The sequence below is a fragment of the Apiotrichum porosum genome (assembly GCF_003942205.1).
Source record: "Apiotrichum porosum strain DSM 27194 chromosome Unknown scaffold_2, whole genome shotgun sequence".
NCBI classification, from domain to species: Eukaryota; Fungi; Basidiomycota; class Tremellomycetes; order Trichosporonales; family Trichosporonaceae; genus Apiotrichum; species Apiotrichum porosum.
The window spans coordinates 2,352,552-2,374,475 of NW_021167109.1; the positions used below are offsets into that span (position 1 = coordinate 2,352,552).

The 21,924-nt window shown below is 59.3% G+C and overlaps 7 protein-coding genes across 7 annotated transcripts; 5 read left to right on the forward strand and 2 right to left on the reverse strand.

The window, feature by feature from the left end:
- Positions 1 to 59: 59 nt before the first annotated feature.
- SUP35 (translation termination factor GTPase eRF3) lies at positions 60 to 3,415 on the forward strand (the record flags this gene model as incomplete). The annotated part of the gene is made up of 3 exons (XM_028620484.1): positions 60 to 1,444; positions 1,507 to 2,287; positions 2,852 to 3,415. 3 exons carry the CDS (start codon positions 60 to 62, stop codon positions 3,413 to 3,415), a joined length of 2,730 nt encoding a protein of 909 aa, XP_028479456.1.
- A 103-nt stretch (positions 3,416 to 3,518) lies between these two features.
- EHS24_004943 (uncharacterized protein) lies at positions 3,519 to 4,311 on the forward strand (the record flags this gene model as incomplete). Its single annotated transcript, XM_028620485.1, has 2 exons — positions 3,519 to 3,626; positions 3,904 to 4,311. 2 exons carry the CDS (start codon positions 3,519 to 3,521, stop codon positions 4,309 to 4,311), a joined length of 516 nt encoding a protein of 171 aa, XP_028479457.1.
- A 381-nt stretch (positions 4,312 to 4,692) lies between these two features.
- On the forward strand, positions 4,693 to 7,292 carry MCM7 (Mcm2-7 hexameric complex component; the record flags this gene model as incomplete). Its single annotated transcript, XM_028620486.1, has 4 exons — positions 4,693 to 4,737; positions 4,790 to 4,811; positions 4,922 to 6,277; positions 6,322 to 7,292. The coding sequence occupies 4 exons, from the start codon at positions 4,693 to 4,695 to the stop codon at positions 7,290 to 7,292; spliced, it is 2,394 nt and encodes a 797-aa protein (XP_028479458.1).
- A 613-nt stretch (positions 7,293 to 7,905) lies between these two features.
- Positions 7,906 to 9,333, reverse strand: EHS24_004945 (uncharacterized protein; the record flags this gene model as incomplete). The annotated part of the gene is made up of 5 exons (XM_028620487.1): positions 7,906 to 8,180; positions 8,224 to 8,399; positions 8,440 to 8,765; positions 8,822 to 9,228; positions 9,297 to 9,333. The coding sequence occupies 5 exons, from the start codon at positions 9,331 to 9,333 to the stop codon at positions 7,906 to 7,908; spliced, it is 1,221 nt and encodes a 406-aa protein (XP_028479459.1).
- Positions 9,334 to 9,812: 479 nt separating this feature from the next.
- Positions 9,813 to 13,822, forward strand: EHS24_004946 (uncharacterized protein; the record flags this gene model as incomplete). The annotated part of the gene is made up of 16 exons (XM_028620488.1): positions 9,813 to 9,900; positions 9,985 to 10,187; positions 10,240 to 10,494; positions 10,541 to 10,774; positions 10,812 to 11,588; positions 11,630 to 11,740; positions 11,781 to 11,849; positions 11,914 to 12,066; positions 12,108 to 12,338; positions 12,377 to 12,538; positions 12,589 to 12,703; positions 12,741 to 12,898; positions 12,940 to 13,123; positions 13,162 to 13,241; positions 13,277 to 13,585; positions 13,622 to 13,822. The coding sequence occupies 16 exons, from the start codon at positions 9,813 to 9,815 to the stop codon at positions 13,820 to 13,822; spliced, it is 3,330 nt and encodes a 1,109-aa protein (XP_028479460.1).
- Positions 13,823 to 14,052: 230 nt separating this feature from the next.
- EHS24_004947 (uncharacterized protein) lies at positions 14,053 to 17,697 on the reverse strand (the record flags this gene model as incomplete). The annotated part of the gene is made up of 1 exon (XM_028620489.1): positions 14,053 to 17,697. One exon carries the CDS (start codon positions 17,695 to 17,697, stop codon positions 14,053 to 14,055), a length of 3,645 nt encoding a protein of 1,214 aa, XP_028479461.1.
- A 1,324-nt stretch (positions 17,698 to 19,021) lies between these two features.
- Positions 19,022 to 21,576, forward strand: DBP2 (ATP-dependent RNA helicase dbp2; the record flags this gene model as incomplete). The annotated part of the gene is made up of 7 exons (XM_028620490.1): positions 19,022 to 19,024; positions 19,120 to 19,249; positions 19,353 to 19,409; positions 19,497 to 20,624; positions 21,131 to 21,146; positions 21,198 to 21,384; positions 21,442 to 21,576. The coding sequence occupies 7 exons, from the start codon at positions 19,022 to 19,024 to the stop codon at positions 21,574 to 21,576; spliced, it is 1,656 nt and encodes a 551-aa protein (XP_028479462.1).
- Between the last annotated feature and the right edge of the window lie 348 nt (positions 21,577 to 21,924).

The following is a 21,924-nucleotide window of genomic DNA, read 5'->3' on the forward strand; positions in this document are numbered from 1 at the left end:
TTTCGCGAGTCCATCTCAGATTACATTCCATTACACTACTCCAAAACTAGGCCTACACCATGTCTGGCCAGCCCCCCTTCAACCCAGGCGCGTTCGAGTTCCGCCCCGGAGCGTCGTTCGTCCCCCGCGGCCAGCCCCAGCAAGGCCAGCCCGGCCAGCAGCCTCAGCAGCAGGCTTACGACCCTTACGCCCAGTACGGTGGCCAGCAGCAGCAGCAGCAGTACGGTGGCGGCTACCCCCAGCAGGGCTACCAGCAAGGTTACCAGCAGGGCTACCAGCAGGGTGGCTACGCTGGTTACCAGCAGCAGCAGCAGCCTCAGCAGCCCCAGCAGCGCGCATACCAGCCCGCTCAGCGTAACGTCCAGGGCTTCCAGGCTCCTTCGTTCGGTGCTGCCAAGAACGCTCCGTCGCTCTCTATCGGTGGTGGTGCTCCCAAGGCCGCCCCCTCGCTGTCTATCGGTGGTGGTGCCCCCAAGGCTGCTCCTTCGCTGTCGATCGGCGGTGGTGCCCCCAAGGCTGCTCCTTCGCTCTCTATCGGTGGCGCTCCCAAGGCCGCCCCTTCGCTTTCCATCGGTGGTGCTCCCAAGGCTGCCCCCTCGCTGTCCATTGGTGGTGCTCCCAAGGTTGCCCCCTCGCTCTCCATTGGCAAGAAGGCTGAGACCCCCAAGGAGGAGGCTCCCAAGGCTGCCACTCCCAAGCCCGCCACCCCCAAGCCCACGGAGCCGAAGGTTGAGAAGGTTGTCGCTGCCCCGGTTCCGAAGGCCGCCACCCCTGCCGCTTCGACCCCGGCTGCTCCCTCCCCTGCTCCTTCTTCCAAGCCTTCGGGCACCTCGACCCCCACCAACTTCTCCAAGGTGTCGGCCAAGAACGACGCCGACGCTATCCACCAGGAGCAGCAGGCTGCCGGTTCCGAGGCCCTCAAGGACCTCTACGGTGGCAACGAGGTTGACCCCAACGTCAAGCAGCACCTGAACATCATCTTCACCGGTCACGTCGACGCCGGAAAGTCGACCATGGGTGGCCAGCTCATGTTCCTTACCGGTGCTGTCGACAAGCGTACCATGGAGAAGTACGAGCAGGAGGCCAAGGCTGCCGGTCGCGAGACCTGGTACCTGTCTTGGGCCCTTGACCAGAACAAGGAGGAGCGTGCCAAGGGCAAGACCATCGAGGTCGGTCGTGCGTACTTTGAGTCGGAGAAGCGTCGTTACACCATTCTCGACGCCCCCGGCCACAAGACGTACGTCCCCAACATGATCCAGGGTGCCGCCCAGGCCGATGTCGCCATGCTCGTCCTCTCGGCCCGTAAGGGCGAGTTTGAGACTGGTTTCGAGCGTGACGGTCAGACCCGCGAGCACGCCATGCTCATTAAGAACAACGGTATCAACAAGCTCATGCTCGTCGTTAACAAGATGGACGACCCCACTGTCCAGTGGGACCAGGCCCGGTGAGTGATTTATTTGTTTTCCGTGTTTTTTGGATGGGGACGGCGCTGATCGTGTTTGAAAGTTTCGAGGAGATCCGCACAAAGATTTCGCCCTTCCTCAAGTCGGTTGGCTTCAACCCCAAGACCGACCTCACCTTCATCCCCGTGTCGGCCCAGATGGGTCAGAACATGAAGGAGCGTGTCGACAAGAAGCTTGCTCCTTGGTACGAGGGCCCCGCCCTCCTCGAGTACCTCGATAGCATGGAGATTCTCGACCGTAACATCAACGCTCCCTTCATGCTTCCCATCTCGGAGAAGTACAACGAGCTTGGTACCATGGTTATGGGCAAGATTGAGTCTGGCCGTGTCAAGAAGGGCGACTCGCTCCTCATGATGCCCAACAGGCAGTCTGTCGAGGTGGCCGGTATCTACACCGAGACCTCGGAGGAGATGGACGTCGCCTTCTGTGGCGACAACATCCGTATGCGTCTCCGTGGTACGAGCGACGAGGACGTTTCGCCCGGTTTCGTCCTCACCTCGCCCCAGAAGCCCATCCACGCGGTCACCAAGTTCAGGGCCGACCTTTCCATCATCGAGACCAAGAACATTATCTGCTCTGGTTACTCATGTGTCCTGCACGTCCACACCCTCGCGGAGGAGGTTACCCTTACTGCCCTCCTGCACTATTACGACAAGAAGACCAAGCGCAAGTCGAAGAAGCCTCCCCAGTTCGCCAAGGTCGGCATGCTCGTGTCGGTTCTTATCGAGACTGAGAAGCCCATCTGTATCGAGACGTGGGACAGTTATAAGATGCTTGGAAGATTCTCGCTTCGCGACGAAGGACGCACCGTTGCAATCGGCAAGGTGAGTTCAGAACGCGTTGGAAGAGGTGGAAAAGAAAGAAAAAAGACGGACGGAAGGAAAAAATCCCACCACCGCCACACGAATTTTGATCCCGCCACTAACGCCCCCAGGTCACCAAGCTCATCGAGGACGGCCCAGACGTGGCTGGCCTTGCTATCAAGGAGTAATGTGCTGGGCAGTTATATCAGGATGCGATTGCATAGAGTAACGTGATGAGTATAGCTCTGTACCAGCCGTTTCAGTGACGACCATTTATCTCCGGTCAAGTGCCTTCCCTCGTTTCCTTCCTCACAGTTGACTCACCTTTTCATCCTTCTTCCTAACGCTCACCACCTCGTTCCATCCATTCCACATCGCCCATCCACATGCATCCATCGTCGACATGCACAAGTCCCAACCACCACGGTCCCCCCGGTCTTCACCATTACGTCGGCTTCGTCCTTGCTGCCCGTCGTTAACATGCTTTTCCTCGCCAACCAATATCGCCGCCACACCAACGGCTGACGGCTGCCACTGCCTACGTGTCGCCTTGGACCGCGAGATCAACCATGTCCCAGAACAAAGTATGGGGTCAGCTACCTCCAGGGAAGGAGGTCTACACGGACGAACTATCGGCCACTACAACGCACACCTCACTGGATCACTGCCAACAGCGAGTCGGCTTACGGACACGACGGGTCCTACTTCGATGTGTTCACCCTGTTCCAATTCGACATCCGCTCCCTTGGTGCCTGTACCTTCAGTGAAGGCGAGGCCACCGCCGCACGCATCTTGACCCTTGTTTGTAAGACCTTGCTCACCGTTTGGCTAGGGGTGGCTCGTGATGTGTACAGCCCCGTGTGGGGGTTCATCGACTCCCACCGCGGCTCGAACTATCGCCTCCCCACCCAACAAGCGGTGTGGGGTGTGGCCCAGTACGACGCAGAGGAGTGGCTGGCACGCCGTCGGGCCAACCAGGTGCACAAGACCGAAAACCAGAGGGCCTACCGCGCAGCACGCACCAGTGAAGAGCGTGAGCACGATCTGGCTGAGCAATGTCGCTGTCGATCCATGCAAACACCCGCCCAGCGTCAGCAGAGACGTGACCGCGAGAACAACAACTACGCCGACAACAAGCCCGCCCGCTAGGCAGCTGGCCGTGCCTCATATACCGCTCTGCCCAGCGACCTGAAGGCCGCGCGGTATGATAGGAGGAAACCATACTTCCAGGACCGGTACAAGAGCCGCACGGATGAGGAGCGCACTGCCATCAACACGCGCCGCCGAGAGCTCCAAGCCAATCGCACCCCCGCACGGCGTGCCCGTGACGAAGAACAACCAGAGCCGCGACAAGCCCAAGGTGAGGCAATGACGTGTTGACACCAATAAGAGTGTGTGGGGTGCCTGGGGGACTGGAGCTCATCGTTCGTTCAATGTTCTGAGCCTAGGACATTCGGGGAAGGCCACAGCAGAGATGGTTTGCAACGCCATCTCCCGCGTGCCCAGTGCCCGTAACTTTTTGAGCACTGGGGTTATCACGTATCCTCGAATCGAACCCTGGTTATGGAGCCCCGGTTATCGAGTCGCTAATTATCAATACAGTTTAATTTGCAACACAGCTGGCTGTAACCACTCAGCCAGCACAACCACAGAGGAGGAAGCGTGCAAAGGATGATCTCGATAACCAAAAACGCAACGCGCGTCGCGCCAACTGGAGCCCGACTCGTAGGACGGCAGAAGTGGCCAAGGAGAAAGAGCGCCAGAAACGCCATGAAGACAAGCAACCCGCTGGCACCTCCTACCACCAGAACTATTGGGCGAGCAAGACTCCCGAGGAGCGCAAGGCTCGCAACGCCAAAATCCGTGCGTGCCAGATTGCTCGCGAGGCGAAATGGACTCCCGAGCGCAGGGCTGAGGAAGCCAGAAAGAGGCAGGCGTACAAGTTGAAGTACAAGTTGAAGAAGAAGGAGGAGAAAAAGAAAGAGAAGGCCGAGAAGGATGAAGAGGACCAGGACAGTGCCCCCGCAAAAAAACCTAAAAAGTAGTTGTCGGCTTCCCTCGAACTGCCATTATAATTGTACAATGCATTGCGTAGCTGTTGTGGCCGTTGTGGCCGTTGTGGCCGTTGTGGCATGTGGGTGGCACGTGGTTTGGCGGGACCCAGACTACAGATTACGTCAGCGTGGACATGATTGTCAGGGTTCGACGCGTCGCGCGTCTTTCCAAATCCGCACCATCAAGCGACCAGCCACCACCGCCATTCTCTCATCTGGCGCATCTCCACTCTGTCCATTTCATCCACACATCACCCCGTCTTGTGTGTCCACGCCTCGCCCATATTCCATCCACCTCCTCTGGCAAGTCTTTAGACAAGAGCGACACTTCCCCTTTCCCCATCCTTATCCGCCCTTTCCCATCGCCCCGCCATGGCAAGCGCAAACGTTGGAGTGCTCCCAGTCGCGAGCCTTCCTGTGAGTCGCGTCGCTGGAAAGTCCCATGTTGTTGTGTACTGATGGTTCTTAGATCAACTATGACGAGGAGATTGGTACGTGCTTCCTAGACCGTACAGCGCATCCACACCAATATTGGCCCTCGTGCTGCGTATTGATGGCCCGTTACGCGCCTCGTCTCGCGAAGTTGCTAACCCACTTGCAGAAAAGATTACCGACTTTGTGTCGCGCTTCGTGCCCGACCGCAGGCGACGCACCGCTGCGTTGCCCGCCGATGATGACGAGGCGGCAGAGGACGAGAGCGAGGATGAACTCGAGGACCTGGATGACCTCGACATGGACGAGGGTGAAGGCCGTAGCAAGGCCAAGTACATGCGCATCATGCGCAAGGTCGCCAACCGCCAGACCACTGAGGTGGTCGTCGACCTCGCAGACTTGCAAAAGTTCTCCGAGGACCAGTCGCTCCTCCACAACATTCTCAACAACACGCGTCGCTACGTCCAGCTCTTCGCCGATGTCCTCGACAAGCTCAAGCCCGAGCCAGACCAAGCGCTTGACATGGCCGCCGCCGACGTTCTCGACATCTTGATGTCACACCGTGCGCGGAGAAACGCCGAGCTCGAGGAGGACAGCGACGAGACCCAGTTCCCTCCCGAGCTCATGCGTCGTTTCAACGTCTACTTCCGCGCCCCTCGCAGAAAGGAAGTTCTTGCCGTTCGCGCTGTGCGTGCCAGCCACCTCGGCCACCTCATCACTGTGCGCGGTATCGTTACCCGCGTGTCCGAGGTCAAGCCTCTCCTCCTTGTCAACGCCTACACTTGTGACTCTTGCGGAAACGAAATCTTCCAGGAGGTTGCTCAGAAGTCGTTCACGCCTCTCGCCACCTGCCCCTCCGAGGCGTGCAAGACTAACCAGACCAACGGCAACCTCAACATGCAGACCCGCATGTCGCGTTTCCAGCCCTTCCAGGAGGTCAAGATCCAGGAGATGGCCGACCAGGTTCCCGTTGGTCACATTCCCCGTTCCATGACCGTCCACATGTACGGCTCCCTCACTCGCTCGGTCAACCCTGGTGACGTGGTTAACATTACCGGTATCTTCCTCCCCACCCCTTACACGGGCTTCCGTGCCATGCGCGCCGGTCTGCTCCAGGACACCTTCCTCGAGTCGATGCACGTCCACCAGCTCAAGAAGCAGTACTCTGCCATGGAGGTTACTCCTGAGATTGAGGAGGCCATTGAGGAGCTCAAGGAGGACCAGAACCTCTACTCGCGCCTCGCCAACTCGATTGCTCCTGAGATTTATGGCCACGAGGACGTCAAGAAGGCCCTGCTTCTCCTTCTTATTGGTGGTGTCACCAAGACTGTCGGCGACGGCATGAAAATTCGTGGTGACATCAACGTCTGCCTTATGGGTGACCCCGGTGTGGCCAAGTCGCAGCTCCTCAAGTACATTACCAAGGTCGCCCCCCGTGGTGTCTACACCACCGGTCGTGGTTCGTCTGGTGTCGGTCTGACTGCCGCTGTCATGCGTGACCCCGTCACCGACGAGATGGTTCTCGGTGAGTATTGTGTCGCCTCTCAAACTCTCACTAACGTTTTACAGAGGGCGGTGCTCTTGTTCTTGCCGACAACGGTATCTGCTGTATCGACGAGTTTGACAAGATGGACGACTCGGACCGTACCGCCATTCACGAGGTCATGGAGCAGCAGACCATTTCGATCTCCAAGGCCGGTATCACTACTACTCTCAACGCGCGTACCTCTATCCTTGCCGCTGCCAACCCCCTGTACGGCCGCTACAACCCCAAGGTCTCGCCGGTTGAGAACATCAACCTTCCCGCTGCCCTTCTCTCGCGTTTCGACATTCTCTTCCTCATCCTCGACACGCCTACGCGTGACGATGACGAGCGTCTTGCCCAGCACGTCACCTACGTGCACATGCACAACGAGGCACCCGAACTCGACTTTGAGGCTATCGAGCCCACGCTCATGCGCCACTACATTGCCGCGTGCCGTAAGATTCGCCCCATCGTCCCTCCCACCATGAGCGAGTACATTGTCTCGTCCTACGTCCAGATGCGCAAGCAGCAAAAGGAGGACGAAGCCGAGGACAAGAACTTTACCTACGTCTCGGCACGTACCCTTCTTGGTGTGCTGCGTCTCGCACAGGCTCTCGCCCGTCTCCGCATGGACTCTGTCGTCGGCCAGGGCGATGTCGACGAGGCCCTCCGTCTGATTGATGTCTCCAAGGCGTCGCTCTACGAGCACCAGACCCGAACGGGCGAGGACACGACCGACACGTCCAAGATTTTCCGCATTCTCAAGGACATGGCCTCGGGCCGCGGTGGCGCTGCCCGCCGCCGTGGTGGCCGTCGTGGTGCCACCGAGTCGGACGAGGATGAAGACGACGAGCTCGAGGAGCTCACCATCGTCGACGTCCGTGCCCGTGTCCTGGCCAAGGGCTTCACCGAGAACCAGCTCATGGACACCATTACCGAGTACGAAAACATGGGCGTCCTCATGCGCACGGCCAACAACACGCGTGTCCGCTTTGTCAACGCGGACGAGTATTAGTAGTGGTGGTGTGGTGCGCTTCTTGGACGACGATGACGGTGTTGCCTGGGACACCGAATCCTTGGATGTATGTTGTACACGCTTTCACAGCGAGATAAAGCCCTATCTGCCGGGCATATGGATAACCGTTCTCGAACAAATACGCTTGCACTCTTCGCCATAGCGTTGTGAATTGCACATGGCCCATCAAGTCGTCCGAGACCTTCAACACTCAGTACCGATCTCGCACAGTCGTCAAACTCATGCATACCGCTTGCTGCTCCTTGTCTCTGTCTACACTACAACGCCCGAAATCTCGAATGAATGTGTGGGATCCCGCATTGGACATTGGTGTTTTGATTCTCTCTCTACCCATGCCATGTCACCATGTCACTTGGTCGGGGGGGATAGGTTAGTGGCGGGGAGCGGGCGAGGGTCGTGGGCCACGCGGCTTGCCCGAACGCGGCCGGGCGAATGGCGCGTTTGCAGTCGCCGTGTCCGTCGTCGTTTCGTGCTCTGACGAGGCGCGAGCTGGGGCCGTTACACCGGCGTCTCCATCCGTTGCGCAGCTTCCGTCGTCGGCACCACTGCCACCACCCTCTTCTTGTTGCCGATGCCGCCCCGCCGCGTCCCGCTACAATTGCAGCACGTTCAGCCGTTGTCCGCTCACACAGCCGACAACGTCGCCAGTGTGCGAGAATGCCAGGTTGTTCACCTCGGTAGGCGCGCTCCATGCCTTGACGGGCTGGATCTCGAGCGCACGCGTCGTTCCGGGGGAAGGTGTCCGGCCACTGGGCGTCGCTGGCGATGAGAGTGTGTACGGGTCATTGTTGCGCGATCTCGGCCGCGTCTCACCCTCGGTGGGGAGCGGCTTGGTCAGGTCGTACAGCAGCAGTTGCGCGTCATCGCCTGTAAAGCGTCAGCAATCGTGTCCCCATGCGAAGTAACCCACTGCAACTGGCAATCCATCCACCTCCCGTGGCTCCACTGCTACTGCCGCCGTTGCCCCATGCGATACCGCTCAGCGCAGCGCCGTGGCCCAGGAGCTCCGCAACGGGTTGTCCTGGGCTTCGCATGTCGAGGATTAAAGTACGCGAGTCGTCCATACTGAAGCACGCGAGCATGTGCCTGCAAGTCAGCTTCAGTTCCGTTCCGAAAGGAAGCTCACTGTTCGCGGTTGCTGAAAGCTATCCTCGCCAATGGCGCTGCGTTGGGGGTCTCGTACAGAATAGTCGAGTGCTCCAGTTGACGCAGGTCAAATGCGCGCAGTGAGCCGTCGGCGCCAACAGACACAAAGATGTCAGAGCTCTGGGGGAGCCACGACAGGTCATAGACTGCACGGTCGTGTGCGATGAGCTGCGTCAGCGCTTGGGACGTGTTGATGTCCCAGAGCGTAGCAGTAGTGTCTGTTGAGCACGTCACGATTGATGCCGGTGCGGTCGGGTTCCAAGAGAACGATGTGATGGGGGGAAGGTTGTACATGTGTTGCTTGCTCTGCAAGGGTAGCGCCGTCAGCACCTGTTCACCTCCGCCCATGTTTGCGCACTCACGTTCGAGAGCATACTCCGTTCTGTGAGGGTATAGTTGTCCGCACCCGTGTCCATGTAGCCATTTCGTCCATATCCAACACGATTCGAGTCGGGGCCCTCCCACATCTTCAACTCCCAGATGCGGAGTACGTCACCAGTCGTCGCCAGCAGCTCGCCGCGACCTCCGTTCCCTTCATGCCGCGCGCCAGCGAGCGACTGTTCGGGCTCCCAGCCCACCTTGGTGGCAGGGAAGGCGAGGTTGCCAGAGGCCAGCTGGTGGAAGTCCTGGGTGGGGGTGTACCCCGATCCATTACTCGCGTTTGCGTCGACGACAAAGAGCTTGTTCGTCGGACCCGTGAAGTACGATGTCAACGCGATGCGCTGTGGGTGCTGCGGATTCTGCGAGAATGCAATCCCATACAGCGGATCTGGATGGTTAGCACATGTGACGTGGATTGGGCCTGTCAATGTGTTGAGAAGCCACTAATCCACTTACGAGTCGACTCATATTGCAGGAGGTTGGAATGGGCCATGGTGGTCGCCGTCGACGTCTCGAGAGATGCGGGGCGGCGGCTTGGCCCGATGGTTGCCGGAGAGGAGCCGCCCGGTGTACAGGGGCGCTGGGACGGAGACGCTTCTACGTCGCCGGGGCGGCAAGCGGCAGGGAGCTGTGAGGGGGTTTGTGGTGGTGGTGGTTGCAAGAGTGAACAAAGGTTATGCTGGATGCGCGCTATGATGTGGTGACGGGGGGGTGTGGTGGTTGCACTGCGGGGGAGAGCCAGGGAGGGGAGAGGGGAAGGCAGGACGGCCGGGGCGGGACGGCACACACACCACAGCAAAGGCGAGGCGAGCGAGGCGCGCGGGGCACAAAAACGGAGATGCATCTCCGCGAAACATGTCAGTCTCGCCGCCCAAATGGGTCGTTGTGTAATGCGAACCACGCAACAACAAACGTCTCTCATCGCCCCCTTTGCCCTTGCCTAGATAACAGCGTCCAGCGCTCACAGCGACAATGTCTACTGCAGACTACGTCGCAAAGTACCCCCGCCGTCGTGCGCTCCTCGACACGGTGGACAAGTACTGGTTGGACGAGGCATACCGTGAGTCCTTGGTGTCTCTCATCTCGAGGCGACGGCCGTTCCTCGGCTCGGCTTGCCGCTGTCATCTGTTGTTAACGCATTCAGGTCCACCTGGGCAACTCGAGTCATCCCTCAAGAAGCACACAACGCTCCTCAATCGTCTCAAGGGTGCATTACTCGTCGGCCCGTCGGACGCGATCATCAAGGAGATTGACGGACTCGTGTTGACAAAGTACCTCGAGGAGATTGTTGCAGCTGTCGTCGAAGGCGCGAGCCGTGGACGTGGCGACCCAGAGGCCGCTGTTGAAGTGTGTACAGTGGCTAACTGGCAGGACGCCGGTGAGCTGACAAACAAACCAGATCATTGTGCATCTCCACAAGCGCCTCGCACCAGAATTCCTCCCTCTCCTCCTTCCCCCTCTCCTCGCAGTACTGGCGCCCGCTGCCCCTCCATCAAAAGACTCGAGTGAAAAGGATCGCGAGAAAGATGAAAAGGAGCGCATTTCGCGTCAGCGTCCTGTACTTCGTATCGTCGCCGAGCTGGCCATGGTCGGAGCGTGGCCAGAGGGACCCACCAAAGGAGCCTCCGAAGTCGGCAAGGTTCTCAAGGGATTGGTGAGTTAATTACCTCGTGGAAACGGCTGTTGATTAACATTTGCAGATGACTGGTGACCCCCAGTACAGTAACATCCCGGTTATTACGAGCTTCTTGAAAGCGTTTGGTCGCGCCTTCCTCGGGCCTCAGCCTGCCAAGAACGGTGACGCTACGCCCGAGGAAGCGAGCCTGCCTGACGGCGTGGAAGAACTTGTCCCACCAGAGGTGCAGAAGAAGATGCGCGAGCTCTTTGTCAACTATTTTGAGACCACGAGCAAGACGCTCGTCAAGGGACAGATTGTGGGTTGGCGTCTCTGTTACTGTACTAACCTCCCAGAAACTCCTTGAACAGGACAAACGCAACCACGACGCCTACATCAAGTCGGGCGAGATCTTCGAGGACCGTCAACACGCATATGAGCGCATGACGCGTGCTGTGGAGCGCCTCACGACAGGTGTGCAGGGCCTTGCCGACCTCCTTGGCCTGAGCGCCCCCGTGCTTCCGACTGCCGCCTCGTTGAGCAAGTCTGGCCTGCAGATCGTCAACACTGCATCGTCATTTACCGTCCGCGAGGATGGCATTGTCCCCGGAGGAATTTGGGATGACGAGGAAGAACGGCGGTTCTACGAGGACCTCCCCGACGTGGCCGACTTGGTTCCCCCTTCTCTCCTCGGTATCAAGGATATCAAGAAGGATGTCAAGGGAGAGAAGAGCGACGACGAGACCAAGGAGGGGTGGCAGGAAACGGAGGCGGATGCTGAGGCTCAGCGTCGTGACGAGGAGGATATCCGTCGGCAGCTGGCCCAGCTAGAGTTGGAAACACCAGCTGAGGCTCCAGCCGATGGTGCGGCCCTCGGTGCGCCGATCGACCGCGTCCTCTCCGCTGTCTCAGATTCCTCTGCCGTCCTGTCGCCTGTTATTGGTGATGACGAGACTCCTCCCACCGTCGTTGAAGCTGCGCCCGAGGACGACGCCCTCCAGTCGGGTCCTGCTGCGCGCCTCACAGCCCTGTTTGCTTCTCTCCCTCAAGCTGTCAACCGCGAAATGGTGGATAAGCTGGCCATCGAGTTTGCTTCTCTGAACTCCAAGGCGGCGAGGAGACGTCTTGTGAAGGTGAGCTGACAAGTTCGAAGAAAACATCATTCACCTCCCAGTTCATCACCTCTGTGCCGAAGAACCGCACAGACCTGCTGCCTCACTATGCGCGCTTCGTTGCTATTCTCGACAAGTACATGCCAGATGTCGGCCAGGGTATCCTTGAGAGTGTAAGTTACGGAGAATGCTTGTTATCTGACTGGCTTCCAGCTTGACGAGGAGATGCGCTACCTCCAGCGCAAGCGTACCATTCGTGAACTGGACAGCATGCGCCTGAAGGTGTGTACCGCCTTCGATTTGCACTGACAAATAGAACGTGCGCTTCTACGGCGAGCTCGCGAAGTTTAAGGTGGCACGTCCGTACGCCATTCTCCATGTCCTCAAAGTCTTCCTCGACGACTTTAGGTTCAATGTCGAGAACATTGCCAACCTCTTGGAAACTTGCGGTCGCTTCCTTCTCCGCTACGAGGGCACGGCCGAGATATCCAAGAGCATGGTGAGGTTTGGCCAGTCTCGTCATCACGCTAACCATATCAGATCGAGTTGATGAGGCGCAAGCAGAGCGCGAGCCATCTGGACCAGAGGCTCAACATTATGCTTGAGAATGCCTTCTACCAGTGCAACCCGCCGGAGCGCGTCGCCCGCGAAATCATCGAGCTCCCGCCCATGCACGCCTTCATCCAGCATCTCCTCCACGATGTGCTCATGAAGCGCACGCAGGACAAGGTGCTCAAGCTGCTGCGCAAGATTCACTGGGAGGATGAGAGTGTGAGCTCCGGGACCTTGCGCCATTAGCTGACAGACAGGACTACCAATACATCTTGACATCATTTACCGACGTCTGGGAGCTCAAGTACGAGAACATCGGCCTACTCGCCTGCCTCGTCTACGACCTCCAGCGTTACCACGTCGAGTTTGCCATCGCAGTTGTGGACCAGGTCATGGAGGACATTCGCATTGGCATGGAGGTTGGTGCCGCTTTATTCGGCGCTGACCAGCACAGGACAACATCTTCAAGTTTAACCAACGCCGCGTGGCGTCGGTCAAGTACCTGGCCGAGCTGTACATGTACCGTGTCGTCAACGCCGCTGTCATCTTTGACGTCCTTTGGTCACTCCTCTCCTTTGGGCACCGTGGGTTAAGCATCCGTTGAGGGAAACTGACAAGCAGCCGAGGGCCTTCCTGTGCCCGGACGTGACAGCCCCATCGACTCTGCTGATGACTTTTTCCGTATCCGCCTCGCCTGTGTCCTTCTTGACACTTGCGGAGTGTGCTTTGCAAAGGGCTCGCTCCGCCGCAAGCTCGATCAGTACCTTGTTGTCCTCCAGGTAAGCTAACTGCGTCTCTCGTACCCCGGCTAACAGTTCAGTTGTACGCTCTGTGCAAGTCTGAGATGCCCCTCGACGTCGAGTTTATGCTCGACGACCTCCTCGAGACGTTGCGTCCAAAGGGTCGTCCTAAGGGTGTGAAGGACGGCACCAAGGTGGCGCGCTTGCGCACCTTCCCAGAGGCCGCTGCTGCTGTGGACGAGCTTCTCGCTACCAACTTGCCTGGTGAGCGGTAGCCCCCTCGTGTTCCAGCTGACAATCAGGCATCAATGACGATGTCGACGAAGAGAGCGAGGACGATGGCGACCGGAATGCGGATGATGGAGAAGACGACGCTGAAGAGGTGGGATTGCAACCCGTACAAGTCTGACCCATCAGCCCACACCTGCCCCGATGGCACGTTTAGATGACGATGACGACGAGGAAGAGGACGACGACCTGGTGGTCATCCGCGAGCACAAGCCCGACGAGTTTGACGAGGCAGCCCAAGCCGACTTTGACCGCGAGTTTGCGCGCATGCTCGCAGACACGACTGTCGAGCGCAAGGCCGCTCCTCCTATCTTTGACCAGGCCGTCCCCGTGTTCCGCAAACGCCAGCCCAACGCTCCCGCCCCAGCGGCACCCATCGAGGCAGACGAGAACAAGATGCAGTTTATGCTGCTGTCCAAGAAGGGCAACAAGTCTCAGGTGAGTTGGCGTGTTTTACACACAACTGACAAGCAGGTCCGCTCTGTCGACATTCCGGTCGACTCGACGATTGCAAGCAATGTCCGCACCCACCAGTTGGCCAGCAAGGCCGAGCAGGAGCAGCTCAAGCGCCTTGTCCTCCAGAACGAGCAGCGTCAGGAGAACGAGGGGCTCATGGCCGTAGAGCAGTCGATGCGCAACCGCGGTATCAAAGTGCGTGTGATCAACTCGGGATAACGAATGGGGCTTCAAGCTAGGCCCAGGTCAATCCTGCCCACAGACACTCGCACCGCTGCGCAAAGCTTGTTCCTATGGTAGCTCGCCATCGATCGGCTCTCCACTTTGAGAGTCCGAGAGGTCAGCACGCCCACGGGTCGCCACACCACCCTGTGCAAGGCCATATATATATGCAGGGAGACATGCTACTTTGTTCATGGTTGAAATATTCGTACATGACTTGAGATTAATTAGAATCCAGCAGCAGCAAGGCGCTGAGCACCGCGCGGTCCAGCGAGCTTGGTGATCACGTCAACGCGGGCCTTGACCTCGTCGTCGCCAACGGTAGCCGTGGGGTTGTCCAAGTCGTGTTGGACGATGCTCTTGAGCGTGCTGTCCTGCGCCGAAGAGAGGATGACCACAAGCAACTGAACGCGCAGGCTGGTCCGCTCCTCGTCGTCGGTGCGCCACAGGAGCCCTGCAAGGTGATGCACTGCCAAGCAGTAGAGGAAAGGGTGCGTCTCCTGCCTGAGCACGCCGACAAGTGCGCGCGCCTGGCCCGTGAGCACCTGCTCGTCGGTCTCGAGTGGAGCAAAGTACACGTCCACCTTGCCGCTTTCCAGGGGCACCTCATTGTCCTTGACCCTAATGGACCGGATGGCACCGGCCTGCTCGGACCAGAAGAGACGGCGGTAGTCGACATCATAGTTCATGGCGAGGGGAGGCAGGAGGACGCGGCCAAACTGGTTGTCGCCAAACGACACAGACTCGTACAGCGCGTGCAGGTCGGTGTAGAACTGGAAGAAGGGCACACCGGGGCCGAGGAAATTGAGCGCGGCAGACTCGAGCGGGGCGTGTGGTGAGACGGGGAGGAACGTGCTCGGTCCCATCTGGCTGTCGAGGATTTGCTTGATACTGGCTGACACGGCTGTATCGCGGAAGACGTCGTTTTCGGCATTGGGCGCGTCCTGCTGTCCGTGCTCGAGCATGAAAACCTTCATGCAGTTGAGCAGCGTGAGAGAGCGTGGCACAGTCGACGAGGTGACACTAGCGTCCACGAGGCCGAGGGCAAGCGTCGCACGCGTGAGCTGCGTCTCGGTCGCGTCCCAGTCTGCCGGGGCGAGGGAGAAGGCCGGGCTCGAGCCAGACTGGAGGAGCTCGTCGAGTGGGGAGAAGACCCAGTCTGGAGCGAGCGGGAGGCCGGGTCCAGCCTCGGTAGGGGCATGCAGTGGGCGGAGGGTGCCGCTCGCCTTGAGGTAGAGGTGTGATGGGCGAGTGGGAGCCAGCACGCCCTCGAGGTCTGGGAGAATGGAGTGGTGCAAGAGCGGACGGAGGATCTGGAGCCCGTCCTTGTGGTCAATACCGGCAATAGCCTCAGAACCCTTGACGCTGGCAGCGACCCAGTCGGCGCGCAAGACGTCGTCGACGAGCTGGAGTGCCAGCGGCTCATCGCCCTGCGTACAGCTGATGATAGTGTCGAACACTGACGTGGCCCACTTGGGCACGTCAAGGACATTGTCGAGGCGCGCAGTCTCGAGGAACGCGCACCGGAGGTTGACATCTTTCGTCTGGGTCGTGGCGGCAAACCACCACAGGTACCGCTCACGCTCGGGGTACTCGAGGAGGGCCATGCCGGAGACTCGGAAGAGGTTGTGCAGGCGGAAGATCTGGGTGAGAAACTCGTTGAAGGAGACACGGCCTTCGTCGTGCTTGGGGGTGAGATGGACGTGGCCTGGGAGGCTGCCGATAATGTCCATCTTGGTGAGGGCGTCCAAGACGTAGCGCTTCTCCTCTTCACCGTGGCGCACGCCGTTGATATCCACGCCGACGACGTACTCGACCAGCGCGGACAAGACGGACGCGAGCTCGCCCCACCTTTCTGTGGCCAGAAGGGTCTGGGTAGCGGTGAGCTCTTCGTCGACCCACTGGAGAGCCGACGCCTGTGCCCAAGTAAAGTCGTGCTCGGGGGTGGTGCGGTGCGGGTCGACAGCACACACCGTCCAGACGCGAAGCAGGTCAAAGTATGCCGAGACGATGGGAGCCGAGTTGGGCGTCGGGTTGGCCAGCTGCTCCGTCACCCACTTGCCGAGGTGCTGCCAAATCTCACGCGTGGCAGTCGCGATCGAGGCCGAGAGGCCGTACCGGCCCAGAGTGTAAAAGATGCGAAGCACCTCGAGGACAATCGCACGGCCCTGAGCATCGTCTGGGATGTCAGATGCGACAAACTTGAGGAGTGGTTCGTAGACGCTCGTGGTGACGAGGGCCTCGGCAGCGACCCGGGACGAGGCCGTGACGTCGTGGAGGAGACGGAGAGCGAGGCTGTTGGGAGGACGGGCAGGGTCGAGTGGCCAAGCCGCACGCAGAACATGTGCCTTGACGACGGTGGGGACGAGTGTAGCCACAGTCTCGGCTCCAGTGGGCGAGTTGAGAGCGCCACGCTGGAGGACGCGGAGAAGCTGCTCGAGGGTTGCTGGCGGCAAGTCACCGGCATCAAGACCGAGCGTCTCCTTGAGGCGAGGAGCAATATCGTCGTAGGGCACGGCCGCCACACCGGTCGGCTCACCGTCCTTCATGGGCTCGGGGCGGAAGGGCACAGCGTGGGCGTCCTCGGGGTCCATCCATGCCCACTCGTAGCCGCCAAGGGCGTTGAACAGGAGATCAACAGCGGCTACGAGGACGCCGACACTGCGGGTGTGCGATCCAAGCACCGACGAGCCCACTTCGATGCCCTTGGCCATAGTGTCGTCCTCGCGGCACGACACCACCCACGGCTCCTGGCTCTTTGCCTCATCGGCAGCACGGGCGCGCACAATGAGCTTTGAGAGCACACCCATCATGGTGATGCGCTGCGAGGCGACAGTCGAGTAGCACAGGTGGACAATCTCGGTCGTCGTGTATCCGGCGAGGTCAGGCTGGTCGCCGTGGTGGTGCAGACCGAGGTGGGTGGGTAGGGCCGCCGCAGCTTCAGCGGTGAGCACAGTGCCACTGAGGTCAAATCGAGGAGCGTTGGGGTCAGACGATGACGATGCACCCGTCGGGTTGGCGCTCGCGTTCATCCATTCCAGCTTGGCCTCGTCGGGGGGCGCATGGGGAAAGTACTTCTGGCGCAGCTCGTTGGGTGTAAGATCGTCGTCCTGGAAACGAACGGATCGCCGACGCTGCTTGATGTGGGGCTCTGGCTCAGACTCGGATTGAGAAGAGTGCGGTAACGAGTGCTGCAGTTCCGACGACGAGGTGCTTGCCACAGCGGCTGGCGTGATGGGCGACGCGGTTTCGGCTGAGGGAGCGCCATGCGTCATCTGGAGACGTCCGGCAGCACGGGCGCGCAGCCTGGCAAGCAGAGCCGGGTCAAAGCGGTCCTGGAGGTCTTGGACTTCTTCAGCGACGTCCGCAGCGCTCATGTGTTGCAGCTTCTCGCGATTCGCGGCATCGACGTCAGCCCGCAGCTTATCGGTCTCGGAGGGCGCAGCGATGCGAGCGGGTCCAACATCGGAGAGGGAGGCGCGGCGCTTGTTCAAGAGGTCCAAAGAGTCAAGACCGTGGTGCTGCTGCTTGAGCTCGGCGGCCTCTGAGTTGAGCTCCTTGTCAGTCATGCTGGCGAACCGAGCGGCAGCCTCGACGCCTGCGCGTTGGGACGCGTCTGCGACGGCCATGACTTGAGGGACAGTGTCGACTAGGCGGCCCTCGCCAGTGGCAAGGCCACCAGAGGCACGGGTAGCATCGTCCTTGCGAGAGCGCGCAAATGCTGAGGTGGGGGCAGGACGCGTCGAGCGATGCCCCGCGAGAGGGAACCCATGTTTGGATGTCCCCGCGACTGGTGGCCGGGGAGGGAGAGGAGTGCTCTTAGGCTCGCTCGGGTTGGCGGTTGGGCGTTCGACAATGTCGCGGACAATCATGGCTCTACTGTAGATGTGGTATGTCCAAACTGCAGCAGTAGAAAGGCGAATGGTTTGCGGTGGGGTGATGGAAGATGGTGACAGAAGGTGTGGAGACGCAGGTCAACTTTTGGGTAGGTGCAGCTCGGAATGTGCACGCCAGGTCCCACTGGATGACGTTGGGCGCGACTGGCAGTGTTTAGGTAAATCATTTGCAACGTATAGCCCAGTTGTGGCCAGTTGCGGACAGAACAGAGTGGAAGGGGCAGAGGTGCATGGTTACAAGAGTAGTATACAAAATGGTACATAATACACTGGCTACCGCGGAGTCTTACCCGTCCTGCACGCGGTCAAACAGTCCGCCTGCACCTGCAACCTAAACCCCAGGCCCGCGACGAAGGTACAACGGGTGACCCAGAGCCGGGATGCAGGACGCAAGAGACGACGTGCCGGAAGGTCAGCTTGTCGACCTGGTGGTAGCAAGAGCGCCATGAACGTGACCTGCACCTCATTGCGCTTCTCGCCACAAAGCCTTTCAGTGCCACATGGATGAGGGGACGGTTAATGGATGACAACCGAGGTATCTTCAACCGGTTCTGGACATGTTACAGCTGCATTCTAGTGATAGTATACTGTTTAAAGTCAGCTTTACGTTCCAGATAAAAAACCAAAACTAAAAGAGGATAGGTGTAGATCAGACATGCGAAATTAACGCCTCCAGCCTCACAACCATTGGCAGTCCGAGGACCACCGCTGGCAAACGTGAGGCTGTCGTACTGACGTGCAAAAGTCGTGCGTTTCGTCCCGAGAGAATATTGTGAAAGAGGAGGGGAGGGCGAGGTACCGAGAGCGCGACTTACGTGTCTATGGTGGTTTCCCGAGGCGAGGGAGTAGAGGGGGTGGGTGCACAGAAAGGGACGTTGTCAACACACCCAACTTTTATCGCACAGGCCAGTGCGAGGGCTCAAAGCCATATCCAGAGTGCCACACGGCCGGCGGAAGGCGATAACGCCGTTGGGCGATGACGGGTGGGCGCTTCTGTGGGTGGCGCGCGGGTGACGGAAGGTTTTCAGGGGACGGGAGCATAATTCTTCCATCTTTGCAGCCGCCGCTTGGCGGGGCTTGAGGGGAGGACTGGCGCCTAGCAGGCCAGGCGGTGTGACCTACATAGGGCCTGGCTCCATCAGCGCCCTTCTAACAGCTCGTTCCCCCCTATCCTCCTCTCATCTCTCATCTCTCTCTCCCCCCCCACTCCTTCTCTCCAACCCCGCAGAGAACACGTCTCACAGCAGACGACTATAACACTTTCATTCAGAACCCCTCTTTAACAACAAAACAACTCAAAATGGTGGGTATCCCCCCTGCAGCCCGGGCTTGGCGCACTTGTCGCCACCCGCGCGCAATTCTTCACAAGAGGGTCTCGTGCTGACATATTTTCTTCAGTCCGGCGGTTACGGCGGCGGTTACGGTGGCGGCGGCGGCGGCTACGGCGGTGGTGGTGGTGGCTACGGCGGCGGCGGTGGTGGTTACGGCGGTGGTGGTGGTGGTTACGGTGGTGGTGGTGGCTTTGGCGGTACGTATCACTCAAAGGTCGAGAAGGAGATCACCTGCTTCCTAGCGAGTGATCTTGTTCTCGACCTTCCTGTCATGAGGATCATGACTAACCCAATGCGTAGGCGGTGGCTACGGCGGCGGCTTTGGTGGTGAATACTCGCGCTCGCAATACAGCAGCGGTGGCGGAGGCTATGGCGGCTTCTCAGGCCAGTTCTTGTGACAAGACTGCGTCCTGGCCGGATGGATTATGCTGACTCTTTTCACAGGTGGTGGTGACCGCATGAACAACCTCGGTGCCGGTCTCCGCAACATCGACTGGAACACTACCGAGCTCGCCAAGTTCGAGAAGAACTTCTACATCGAGGACAAGCGCGTTACCGCCCGCTCCGACGAGGAGATCAACGAGTTCCGCAAGGAGAAGGACATGCGCATCCAGGGCAACAACGTCCCCCGCCCCATCACCACGTTCGACGAGGCTGGCTTCCCCGAGTACATCATGTCCGAGATCCGCGCCATGGGCTTCGAGGCCCCTTCGCCAATCCAGTGCCAGTCGTGGCCCATGGCCCTCTCGGGTCGTGACGTTGTCGCCATTGCCGAGACCGGTTCGGGAAAGACCATCTCGTTCGCCCTCCCCGCCATGGTCCACATCAACGCCCAGCCCCTCCTCTCGCCCGGTGACGGCCCCATTGTCCTCATCCTCGCCCCCACCCGTGAGCTCGCCGTCCAGATCCAGGCCGAGTGCACCAAGTTCGGCAAGTCGTCGCGCATCCGCAACACTGCCGTCTACGGTGGTGCCCCCAAGGGCGCCCAGATCCGCGACCTCCAGCGCGGTTGCGAGATTGTCGTTGCCACTCCCGGTCGTCTCATCGACATGATCGAGTCTGGCAAGACCAACCTCAAGCGTGTCACCTACCTCGTCATGGACGAGGCCGACCGCATGCTTGACATGGGTTTCGAGCCCCAGATCCGCAAGATTGTCTCGCAGATCCGCCCCGACCGTCAGACCCTCCTCTTCTCGGCCACCTGGCCCAAGGACGTCCAGCGTCTCGCCATGGACTTCCTCGACGACTTCTTCCAGGTCAACATTGGTTCGATGGACCTTACCGCCAACCACAATGTTACCCAGATCGTCACCGTCTGTACCGACTACGACAAGCGCGGTATGCTCCTCAAGCACCTTGACCAGATCTCGCGTGAGAACGCCAAGGTCCTCATCTTCGTCGGCACCAAGCGTGTCGCCGACGACCTCACCAAGTTCCTCCGCCAGGACGGTTGGCCCGCCCTCGCCATTCACGGCGACAAGCAGCAGGCCGAGCGTGACTGGGTCCTCGCCGAGTTCAAGTCGGGCCGCAGCCCCATTATGCTTGCCACCGATGTCGCTTCGCGTGGTCTTGGTAGGTTCCATTCCCTTTTACTCACCCTTTTGCACAGGCGTTGGCTCTCGAAATTGAAGCGGATCAAGAAAACATCTCTGAGATGGCGCGCAACCTGTCCCTTTCGCGGCGTGATCTCCGACGGCCTCGGCTGACCCCCGGTGCAAGGATGACAATTGTCCTTTGCTACCGCGAGCGTCACACTCTTTCATTCACCTTGTTTGTGTTTTGAGGGCCGTCAACAATTTGCGAGATCACACCTCAAGTCCGCCGGGATGGAGCGCAGCTCGCCTGTGGCGCAGCGACTCCCGAGTCTTTCCACGTCGGTCTGTTTCCTGCAGGCCTTCTGACTCTACTGTCGCAGCAATAAAGCCTCGTTCTTCTCGTTTTGGTTTCCCCTGCTTCCTCGACAGAGCCCTCGCGTGCAAGACCCCAACCCGTGAGACCAATTTGTTAACCACTGCGCTTTTTTTTCCCCCGACTTTATTTGAATCTGCTCACTACCATGTGACTTGTTCTTCTAACAGATGTCAAGGACATCAGGTGAGTGGCGAAAGCACGAATCTATGTTCTCCGTCAGCTAACATTGCCCAGCTACGTTATCAACTACGACTTCTCTAACAACTGCGAGGACTACATCCACCGTATCGGCCGTACCGGTCGTGCCGGTCGCAAGGGTACCTCGTACACCTACTTCACCACCGAGAACTCGAAGCAGGCCCGCGAGCTCGTCGGCATTCTCCGCGAGTCCAAGTCCGAGGTCCCCCGCGAGCTCGAGGAGGTGAGTTTCACGTGTCCCTTGTCTTCGACTTTGAAACAAAGACTGACTTGTTCACAGATGGGCAGCTACGGCGGACGTGGCGGCGGCGGCGGCCGCTTTGGAGGTGGTAGGGGCAGGGGCGGTTTCCGAGGCGGCAACCGTGGTGGTCCCTCGGGAGCCAACGGTTGGTCGGGTGGCAGCAACCGTTGGTAATCCGCTGGTGATACCTTCCTCGCCGCGTTACTTACCTCCCCCCAACGTCCAACTCGTTGGTCCGTTGCTTCCACTAACAACCTGCGCATACCCTGCGCCATTATAGACGTGTGATGTATTATACACTTTAACAAGCTGCCGTTGCACGAGAAAAAGCACCAGAAGCAGGTGCTCGGAGGATTTACTGAATTAGTGGGGGTGTGGCACAATAAACCCCCAAAAAGGAAGGCAAGTTGTCGCGACATACCTGCATCACGACACCTGTACCACGTCATCTGTACCATGACATCGGCATGCACCCTCGACGACGACGACGACGACGATGACGACGAGCAACAGGCCAACAGG